Here is a 12,105-nt window from a genome sequence, read left to right as displayed (position 1 = left end):
GGTGTGCTGGCTACCGCCCTGGCCTATCATTAACATGATGTGACCCTCGGCCTTTCCAATCGGCCATGGCCAGATTTCGTAGTGGCCATCTTAAGTGTTTAAGGTTTCAAAATGGGGAGAAGACTTTCCAACCTTGCTCCTGCTAGTCCTGATCACCTTCTTTTTTGCCTTGGCGCTTCTTTTAAGCAGCTGATGGTTGATCGGAACTTTATGCAGATATATGGGGAGCTGACGCGACGGGGCCTTCTGGACCTAGTCTTGGCTTTCCTTCTCCAGGGGGATGTGTAACAGCAACAACAAACAAACATAGGAAACTAGAACACTATTTCACTTATTCGTTTATTAATAGCATTCTATACAAGACAAGTGGAGAAAAAATTACAACAATTTTTTAACTAATTAGTATAATCTGATTCTATAGAACTTGGATATTTATCTGGATATATAACATCTCGATGCTGCGTAACAGACGGAGGCTTCACTACATCAATGCCTAGAATTTAAAGTAAATAAAAAAAATTTACTAAATTAGATTGAAGTCGGCAAAAACTACTGAATATCAAAACACTCTTAACATCAAAATGAAATATAGAGATGTCTAAGCTGTCGTCACTTCACTTGTTATCCACAAATGGTCAATCAGTTACAGTTGCTATTAGGAATAAGAGTCATCTAATGGGAATAGTGGAAACGTATATTGTTTGAATGATAGTGGAACAACCGATCTAGTTCAACTTCTGACTAGGACATCTCTATGCTTTTGATAAGTATATTACACTTCGTGAAATTGCTAACATTAACGACATTGATTAATTAATGAAATAAATATATAAAAAAAGAGGACACCTTAATAACTTTTGTTCCAATGGGCAGATTTTAACGTGATTCGATGCGAATCTTTATGGTTCAAGTGTCTAACCTTAAAAATGTTTGTTAATTAGTACAGACGATATTAAATGCTACGAAATTAGACACAAAAAGGTTGTTTTTTTTTTCCTACTAATAATAAACATGCTTTCTTTCGCTTTCAACGAATCACACAATTGTGAAACTCGTTCATCTGAAGATAATTCTATCTTAACAAAAATTACTTTTCCTAATTTGTTATTAAAAAATGATCATGAAATTACTAACGGTCATAATAATTACTAATAATGGTCATAATAATTACTAATGGCCATAATAATTACAATTAGTTAGAAAAATTTTGAGTTTTTCGTAGACATTTACACAATTTTAATCGAATCCATCAAAACGATTTTTTTTTCATGTTGACCCATTATAAATCAGTTCGAATTCCTACGTGGGGGTGATAGTTGTTCATGATCGTTCCAACATTTGATTTCTAAGAAACTATTATGGAAATTTCTGATGGTTTAACATGAACAAACCATCAAAACAAGTTGCTATTCCTATATTGGGGTTATGGTCACTTATGTTTGCTGCCATCAAAAATATAATGGTTCATGAGGGAATTATTGATGGATATCTTCAAGATTATGTTGGCCCATCAATGGAAAACCATCAAAATTTTGACTTGGGTGTGAATCAATATACATTTCTCACCCATCTTCATGTTTTTTCCATTTTTTAATTAACGTAAATTTTCAATCCACTGTATGTAATTGGGAGGCAAGTGCGTGAGAATGATTCAGAACGATGGTGTCCAGCAGATAAACGTGAAGTAGTGAAGCGATGAGTTTTCGAGGATCGAATTATTTTAGACAAATTAGGGGGCCCAAAACGTGGCACTTTATGTATAATAGTTAAAATGAAGAAATTCTTGCTTAATATACTGCGTACATACATGATCCCCTTAATATTAATCATAGATATAAAGGCCCCTATATTACTCCCTGATATTTACCCATAATATACAAATTCGGTGGACCATTTGACTATCATTGCCTACTCTTTGTGACAATAAACTTTATTTTTTAGTTTGCTAGATAGAAATATTGCCTGCATTCGAAAAATCCTTACATACCTTCTTGATTGGCACAGTGTGGTAGGCTAGGAGAAAATCTTCCATCATTTGTACAAGTATATTTTTGTTTTTCTACGCTATCTTCTTTGCTAGATCGGTTGCATGAAATAGTACACGTTGTTCCTTGTTTCAAATGGTGCGTCGTACAAGAAAGTGTTCCTGGTTCTTCTAGTATCACCGTACAATCAATAAATGCTGAAATAAAAATTTATGCCAATTAACAAACACGATATATGAAGAAAAAAAATTTAAATCGTTATTCAATAGAACATCGAGACTAGTGGTCGGAAGTAGCGTACTATAAAGTAGGGAAACTACTGTAGTCGCTACTTTTTTTCGTAGTTTTTAGTGTAGTGTGCCACATTTTTTAAAAAAGTAGCGTAATGAGTGTTTGGAGTAGCACACTGCAAGTAGGGAAACCACTGTAGTCGCTACTTTTTTTGTAGCGTAGTGTGCTACATTTTTAAAAAAGTAGTGGAGTGAGTAATGTTTGGGAGTAGCACACTGCAAGTGTGGAAACTACTGTAGTCGCTACTTTTTTTAGTAGTTTGTAATGTAGTGTGCTACACATTTTTAAAGAAGTTGTAGTGAGTAGTGCGATACAAAAAAAACAGTATGAAACTTTTAATTATATTTAGATCCAATCAATAATCTGATATTTACTTAATATTTCGGTTGCTTTTGCGAAATTATTTAAAATAAAATACCAGTAAAAAAGATATAATATTTTTTTAAAAAATATATGTAATTTTCCTGATTAAAATGTATTGATATGAAATAGTTATGATAATAGTTATGAAAAGGAAACGCATTTACAAAAAAAATTGCATTAGCATTACTCTTCGCATTTTTCGAACAAAGGTAACTAAATTCTTTAATAAAGAAATATATTTTTTAACAAAAAAACATTTTTAACAGTTTTTATTTCACCGAAAGCTATATTTTTTCAGTATAAAGTAGCCTTAGTGGTTAATGCGTTCACAATTGTCTTTGCATACTTGATTTTTATAGTCGGGGCTCCACTGAAAGAAGGTGAATCATTTAGTTTTCCATAACCAAAAAAAATTATGAGCCAATGGTAAAAAGAATACCGAGCAATGGCTCTAAACCTTTAAAAAATATCAATGTAATATAAGAAATACCGGGCAATGATTTTCAATTCCAGCGGCGTTTAACGACTTATTCTCCTGTTAGAAATTTTCTTAAATTAAAAAAACTTCCATTCCTGAATTATTTACTTATTTATTTATTTTTTATTTTTATTTATTTATTTTTTTTTTTGCTCAGGTGATAAATTTTAATAAAATCTTGCATTATAATTGCGACTTACTACAATCAAGAGAAAAATCTCTGAAAAAAAAGGTTGAAAAAGGGATATGTTTATTCTGAAAAAGTACGTTTTTTGTGTCTGATTTTGTAGCTTAAAATATTGTCCGCACTTATTTATTAGCATATTTGAGGTAATCCCCTCGAACCATTAAAATTGAGTCCTGAAACATGAAAATCCGATCATTATATCTCAAGTTACTTAAGGTGGCTAAATTCATTTTCCTGCCTACAGTACTATAATTTTGATAGCATATCTATGACATCTAGCCGAGAAAGCCATTTTAGAAAGTACAATAAAGTTTTATTGTTGTTGTTGTAGTTAATTTACGTCGCACTAGAGTTGCACAATGGGCTATTGGCGACGGTCAGGGATCTCTCTCTCGATTTCAGTGACAAAAGTGGTAATAAAGCAACAATTAAGTTTGGAGGAATTTTCTAAATACAAAACTATTAAGACATAGATAAGCAAAAAATTAGCCAACAAATAGATTTTATCTACATATTTTTTTTAATTATTTATCAGTCATGGTAATTTTTAAAAAAAATTTTAAATTTTAAGATTTAATACGCCAAAACGATAGTTTTGCTACCACTAAAAAAAATATTTCCCAACGCTCGTTCAAGTTGGCAGCTACGGCGTAAAAAATTTTAAATGAAGTTTAACCAATATTTTTAGGATAAAATAGTGGTGGCGCTTGACGTTTGTAAATTCGGAATTATTACTAGATTAACATACCAGTTCTTGCTTTCTCAATCAACTATTATATCGGAGGTGAGAACCTTGATGCTTAGGAAGTCTGTTGCAACACCCCTCGTCCTTGACATATGTAAAGAGAGCAAAATGAAAGTATTCTTTTCTCACACACTGTCTAGCGCCTCGGTTTTTCATGCCATTATATAGTTCTAATTTTTTTCAGTGATTACCACGTTTCTATTAAAATAAAAGGTATATTTACTAAACTAAACTCAGTGGTGCGACAGCCCATAGAGGGCCAAGGCCTACTGTGCCCATCTCAGTTTTCTTGACCTTGTGCTCTGGGGTGCAGGAGCAGATGTTCCTGTCAGGTGGTCAACCGAACGCGGAGCCCCCAGTGTTTAGTTCCCAAGCATGCTTGGTACTCATTTATCGATCCACTGAAGAGGTGAAAGGCTGAGTCAACCTTGCCCGGCCCGAGGATCGAACCAGGGACCTGTGGCACGACAGTGCGAAGCGCTACCGCTTAGCCAAAAAGGTATATTTAGTCAAGTAAAATTTTCGAATTTCCGGCACGACAGACGTAATCATGAGAAGCCGTAACTTATAATCGTTTTTAACACCCTTCCTGAGTTACAATTATTTTATCATACTTTTACAAGGGGTCTAACTCTCGCGAGATACTTCAATTTTTCTTTCTGATTCGTTTTAGAAATTATGTCTTAAAAATCAGTCAGCTCAAAAATCGAATTCGGAAATTGCCGATTTCGGAATAAAAGTCACAAAAGTCTTCATGACTGGTACACAACCTGTTTAATCCATTCGTCAGCGGGTCATGTCATGTGACTGGTATATAACCTGTTTAATCTCTCATACGTCAGTTCTTCATACTCGTCAGCTGGTTATGTGACTGGCCTACACCCTGTTTTATCTCTCATACGTTATACTCGTCAGCTGGTCATGTGACTCGTACACGCCTGTTTTATTGCTTATACAGTCAAACCCCGCTATAGTGAACCTTCAAGGGACCGAAATTTCGGTTCACTATAACCGGGAGTTCACTATATCCGTTACGCAGGCAATTTCACTAATGATTCCCAAACTCCACCCTTTTTTTACATTATATTCATATAAATGACTGAAAAATATTATGTAGTAGCAAAAAATGTGTTATTTTTCATCACTCTTCGTCTTGCGTAGAAATAAAAATTAGTAATCTTTAGCTGATGAGCAATCCTCAACATCAGATATGGAAACACTTCCCGACTCTCAGATAATTTTTCCTGATTTTCTGTTATTCCGCTTTTTAAACCTGTCTAACCTGCCTATCGAGCACATAACAGTAGTTTCTATAGATGGTTTTAAAAATCGGTATATGTATTTATTTTGAAGTAGAAATTTCAAAATTATTACAAAGAAAATGGGGGAGAAATCAGTCGAAGACAGAAAAAAGTTCATTATATCCAACTTCCTCACTTTTTTGGTTCACTATATCCACTAAAAATAACATTATACGTGTATTGCAAGGCACGGGACCGAGCCTTCCGTTTACTATATCCGGGAGTTCACTATAAACCGTGTTCACTATAGCGGGGTTTGACTGTATATCATACTCGTCAGCAGGTCATGTGACCATACATCCTGTTTAATCTCGCACACGTCATATTCGTCAGCGGGTCATGTATTGAAAAAATTACTGTATAAAGGCATTCATCATAAAGCCACAGAAAAAAATATTCCGTAAAGGTTGAGAACTATATTTTGCAGCATTACTTACGTTGACATTGTTCGAACTTTTTCGTCCATTTACCTTCTGTAAAGCGACAATGTGTCTTCCTTTTGATGCCTTCTCGAAATGTATAGCCGTGAGCGCAATACAGGTGGCAGGATCTTAAAGGAACAAATTTTTAAATATTGGTATTGCTATCTTTAATTTCTAAAAATTTAAAAAAAAAGCATTTGAGAACACTAAAATTATTAACACTCTAAAAGAAACAGAAATCTTTCATTCGGCATTTCTAAACATTCAGATGAGATAGAATGTAAAGCACTGTTCTGTAAACAACGCACTCTCCGTCTATTTACAGAATAATCAGAGGCGTATCTATGGGAAGAAGCGCCTATGGCAAATCTCTTACTGGCGCCCTTCCTAAAATATTAATATTCTCTTTTTTTTATCCAATACAAAATAAAAGCATTGTTTGAAGTATTTAACTCTTTTGACAATATCACAAAAAGATTGAATTAAATTTAAAAAAAAAATTAAAAAAAATAAATAAATAAATAAAATTTATAAATAAATAAATATTAAATATAACAATAAAATTATCTCTTTTTAATTGTTATGCATTCACGTGTATTCAAAATCCTCATCGGTAAGAAATTAAAATACCTTTTTTATCATATTTATAGAAGATTCTATTGCGTTTTTTCAATTGTCAATAAAAATTCTAAGAAGTTGTTTAATTAAGCACAATTATATTTTAAAGTTTTACAAATATAATTTGGTAACAAAATTACGTACACACAACAAATGTAGCTCTGAGTTAAAGAAGAACTATAACATAACCGGATGATTACCCAACATTTTCAAAATTAAAACTGAAGGAAATTGATTTTTTTAAAATAATCACGCTTTGCTAACATCAAAACAATGAAATCATCGCGATATAATAAATTCATTAAAGATTACAGTGTAAATAATTACGATTTGTTATGATAATTACGAATAAAATAGCTACAATCAAAAGTTATATTTTGATTAGTTTATTTACTGTTCAATAAAATAAAAAAAACCGATGCTCTTAATATAATTACGTTTTACAATCATTATATAATAACAGATAATAAGAAAAAATATACACACAATTACATGCAAAACAAGACTTAATAGCGACAATAATACATTCTTTATTGAGAAATAAATTAGGGGAAGTTGACGATTAGTTTTAAGAATAGTATCTAGAAATAATTCTTTTGCTAACAGTAAAAAAAAGGCAAAAAGTAAAGAAATAGACCAGAATACATTCTAGCAGATTTAATTAAAAAAAAAACAAATCATAAAAAATTCTCTTCGCATCACAATGGAACAAATTAAAAATAAAACAAAATATTAAACAAATTTGAATTATAAATTTTTAGACGTTCAGTGCGCAAAAAAATAAATAAACGGATCATCCTGATAACTTTTGATCTAATGATCAGATCTTCACTTTCTTCTCATCTCAATGGTTCAAGGGGTGACTTAAAATATGATAATTAATAGGTGCAGGTATGATATTTTAAGTTACGAAATCAGATACTAAAACGTACTTTCTCTGAAGTTTCTGTTTATACATGCCATTTTTTCGACGGATTTGGATTTCTGAATCCCAAAATTTAGGGGGTAATCGCAATCTGAGAAGTACCTTGAGAGATTTTCAAGCAAAGTGAAAAAAAATTTCTGCGCAATTATAAAGGTCGTTCATAATTGTGTAAATTAAGTTGTTTTTAAAGAAAAGGAAAAATATAAATCATTGAAATATTCGAGAAGATGACTTTTTGCATCTTTATGAAAATACATTATAAGAATGCTTAGCCTTCATAACTAAACAGGCTCTAGTTTTTCAATACATTAGATGCTTATTGTTTTTTTTTTAAATATATTCTTAAAATAAAGATAATTATTTAATGAAAAAATATTATTGTGATTATCACTTTATTGATAACTTTTTCTTTCAAGTTACTAAACTGTTGTAATGATTGGGTTATAAACTACACATTATAACATTAATATTATTTTGCTACCATTTTACTTTGATTATAAGAAATAAATATAATATATAAATGGACGACACTTTATTAACACATTTAAAAATAGTATACCAATTTTTTTCAAGCAATGTGATATGGGGTGATATAAATGTAATGCAAGTGATATATATTGTAAAACACTTAAAAATTAAAAGAATAGTATTTATATAAAATTAAAAAAGTAGTATTTATTTAATCTATTTTCTTTTTAAAAAGAAGAAAGAAAATGGCAATCTGAAAAAAAAAAGAAAAAATATAGGAGAAAGATTTGCAAAATTTTGTGGCCGAGAAATAAGGAAGAAGTTGATTCAATTTCAAAGTGAAAGACAGTTAGATAAATATTAACTGAATATAATTTAAAAATTCAAAACAAACATGTCTTTAAAAATTAGAAGAAAAAATTTCAATTTGTAAGTAGAAGGATTATTGCAATTCACATATAAAGCATTAAAATATAATTAAAATTGTGAGTGAATATACTTCTGTAACTTAAAGTACAAAAAAAAAAAAAAAAATGCCAACAACTAAAGATACGCTTCCTAACCATTCAAAGGAAAAAAACACACGTTTTACACGTGGTTAAATTCAAAATTTATCTATTAATATATAAAAAGAAAAGCATGTTACTTTATAAATGTTAATTACTTAATAAACACAAAATTATTTTCTTATCGCAATAAATTTTCAGGAAATTTAAAAAATTATGTCCCCAATAACATTTGAAATTTTAACATTTATCTTTTTTTTTATTACATATTAATTTCAATAATAAAGCATTAACGAATATTTAATTATACAATATATAATTAATAATACCAAAAAAAAATCCTTGGGCATGTTAAATGTTTTTTCACATAAAACAGCAATAATAAAATCTAAAAAATATTATAAATTCTAATTTATAAAATTAAAAGGGGGGAGAGCCAAATGTCCCTCTCGATCTATATATATAGAGATGCCAACTTGCTCTGTTTAATGGGAAACTTTTTTCTAGTGGTAGCAAAATTTATGTTTTGTTTCTTTTTTTCATGCAGATATACAATTATTTAATTATTAAATTTGATATAAAATTATTTTTTACGCCACTACGTATGTATAATTCGAAATTTCGTGATGAACACAATTTAGTTCCAGTTATCTAGTGGTAAGCATTTTAAATTTAACCAAAATTATCCAAACGTTTGCAAATTTTGCTCTTTAACTTTCCACCAGTTAATAAAATATTTCTGAGAAATCTTAGCAGTTGGCATCCCTTCACATAGACATCATTTCTAAAAAATAGAACGAACGCCTATAACGCTAATTAATAATTTATGCATAATACATTTATTTAAATATTTAGGAAATGATTACTTACAATCAAGGAAAAAAATCTTACCACTTAAATAGTTGAATGTATTAAAACCTATCTGAAAAAGCTGTAACCTATCAAATTAGATTATAAAATTCCAAAATAGACTATAAATATTTATTTTCTTGAATTAAATTTTGAAATAACAACTAGAACGAGCAGAATTTTTCATAGAAGCGTGAACACCTAACAACTTACAATTACGTCTGTCTTTATTTTTCAAAAAGAGGGGGATCCATTTTTAGTATTTTACACTTTTGTGGAGGTGATTCCCACCATGGATGACAAATATTTCCTGTTTTGGAAGGATTTACGCTAATTTACAGCAGGGGTTCTTTTTGAAATCTATTCAACAGATTCCGAAGACGTTTTTCAAAGAGATTTTAACCCCTGATGAAACTGAAGATTTACAAGCATGAGACACCCCATGGATTTTACATTTCTCTGTCCTCTGGTCATCGCCAAAGATCTATCTCTGCCTGAAGGGGTTCCCTGGTTAATTGCCTTTTTAGAAGGACTACAATCTTGTAATGTGATACGAAGAGGAGGAACAAATTCTTTTCTCTTTGCTTGCGGTAGTGGAAAAATAAAGAGAATAAAAATTTATTCAGGGATCATGGATTCTCTGCATTCTGGTCTTTCTTTTAATCTTTTCTTGTTTAAGAATGGGGGACTTCTTCAAAAGAAAGAGTAAAGTTACAGTGGGATGCACTATGGGAGGTCTCACTTTCCTTTAGATAAGGAGAAAAAGTTTCTTTACATTTCTCACCCACTTTTGAACATCCTAAAATTCGTTCGTTCGCCTTTCATTTTCTTTTAGTCTCTTATATTTTCACTTAATTTTTTCATATAGATAAATATTTTAAATTTAAGGATTCAGCTTCTTTATTATAGTTTAGTTTTAACGTATGGTATTTTCAAATATACATGAATAATATCAAATAATCTAAGTCGAAAAGCATTTTTTTTTAAGTAAATTATTTTAAACTGAAATGTTATGTCAAAGTAAACTATTCTAAATAAAAATCAATAAATATTTTTAGGATTTCTTTGCTGTTCTTATAATTGAAAAGTACATGGTTTTAAATAAATGCGTTATGCATTGCCGAGGAAGAAGAAATTTGATATATCGATATATTTACTACTCAAAAGCTATAACATCATACATAGCACAGGCTATATAAACCTTTGAAATATGGCATAACTTACATTAATACGTAATAATAACATACATTCTTAATGCTAGTACATTTTCTGTACTTTTGTAATAGAAAATATTTTATTTAGTTAATTATTTTATTTTTATATATAACCATGATTTTTTGAGGCTATTTCAGTGTTTTTTTCCTTATGCAATATTACACTCTGAGTTTGACTCTGAGTTAGATTTTTCTCGTTAAGCTGTTTCTTAGACTATTTGCAAATTTACCGTAAAATTAGTGTTCAATACAATTCAATATGATAGAATATTGTAAGTTCTAAAATAATGACACTATCACTTATATACAAAACTCACTTTCGGTTGTTAATTTTCACAAACATGAAATTAAAGTGAAGCAGCATGTAACGGTTTAATTATAAATTAAGTTTATTATTAATTCAGAACTTTAAATTGTTTTACATTAAACACATTAAATGTATAGAATATTTTTGATTGATTACTATGAATAAAATAATAATGTAAAATAAAATAAACACTACGTTTTTCAAAGGAGTGGAAACAAACCGATTTTGACACAAAAAGCGAAATAGTTGGATTAATAATAATAATAAATGCGGTAGATAATAAGAAATCTTTTATTAATTCATGGAGAACTGTCTCAGGTTTCTCAACATTCTAGGAGATAGAAAAAAAGAGTTGTTTGTTATTTTTATTAATTACTAATTTCGTTTATATACTGAATTAACCTTTTATATTCTCCATAAAAATTGGTTAAAGTTCGATATTATTTTTTTTTTTACGTGAATATTAACTTGACACCCACAGTGAAAATATTTTTAGTAAAAATTTAAAAAGCATATTCGAAAACATTACATAACACACGGAAAGTTTGAAAATAAAATTAGGTTATATTTTATAGAATTGAAAAGGGGAAAAATAGCTTGTGGGTCAGGAAATTTTAAAAATGAAATACCAGGAATGTCGAAATTATTTTAATTTTCCTCTAAAATCTAAGAATACGTGATTAGTCTTAAAAAACATTCACAGAGTTAATTGAAAAATTTTGATTTCCAAAATCTGCAAAAAGTGTTAAATTTGGCAGTTATATATATTTATTTATTTTTGTAAACTTTACTTTAGTTTCCTTTAAGAAAAATATTTTTTTATTTATATTGATCTTCTTAATTATATTTAAGGAGCATCCAAAAATATAAGTACTTAGGGCCTCTGAAGTTCTTAATCCGGCTCTGGTGATTACTTAAATTCTTTCTATTACAGCTTTGACTTGTTCTGAAGCCATGATAAGTTACATTTTCGAAAATTTTAAATGCATTTGAAATTATATATGCGGTTAAAGGACTTTTAGTAAAAGGATTTTCATGAAAATTAAATGGGAATTATTTAGGAAATTTTCTACAATTAAAAATATTTTAATTGGAATGTATCAAAAAGTTAGCAAAGAGAGTAATAATTATAAAAATTAAACATTGATTTCATAATTAAAATTTTGTTTTTGCCGAAATCGTCGTAAATATAGCAGCAGAAAGGACAAAGATATTTTTTTCAGTTATTTATTTTAGTATTTATAGTGAATGTATTCATGAACATTAACAAATTACATTTAACCTGAATTGTTTGACGCTAGTCACCTACTTTGTTTTACGATATGCGGTTCCCTTTCATACTTCACTCCCCCAGAGACAAAAAGAGTCCCTCAAAAGACGATGTCTTCTTTTCGAGCCCACATGAAATGGATAAATGTTGTATACTTTATTTTAATTCCCCCTCTA

The 12,105-nt window shown here is 29.7% G+C and overlaps 1 protein-coding gene across 3 annotated transcripts in view; it reads right to left on the bottom strand.

Annotated features, from left to right (window-relative positions):
- Nucleotides 1-320: 320 nt before the first annotated feature.
- The window catches only part of LOC107452057 (uncharacterized), a 58,443-nt gene continuing 46,658 nt past the window's right edge, over nucleotides 321-12,105 (bottom strand). For all 3 annotated transcript variants that reach the window (XM_016068344.4, XM_071182031.2, XM_016068343.5), the window contains exons 8-10: nucleotides 5,788-5,900; nucleotides 1,988-2,182; nucleotides 321-493 (exon numbers count right to left, since the gene is read on the bottom strand). In XM_016068344.4, coding sequence (XP_015923830.3) covers nucleotides 396-493; nucleotides 1,988-2,182; nucleotides 5,788-5,900 — 406 coding nt within the window. In that variant the 3' untranslated portion in view covers nucleotides 321-395. The remainder of the gene's footprint in view (nucleotides 494-1,987; nucleotides 2,183-5,787; nucleotides 5,901-12,105) is intronic.

This window comes from Parasteatoda tepidariorum, chromosome 4, assembly GCF_982258835.1.
Source record: "Parasteatoda tepidariorum strain Cologne lab strain chromosome 4, Ptep-v5.0, whole genome shotgun sequence".
In the NCBI taxonomy this organism is placed as follows: Eukaryota; Metazoa; Arthropoda; class Arachnida; order Araneae; family Theridiidae; genus Parasteatoda; species Parasteatoda tepidariorum.
Note: the sequence above shows the minus strand (reverse complement) of the source record. Positions and strands in the feature narration are given on the sequence as shown.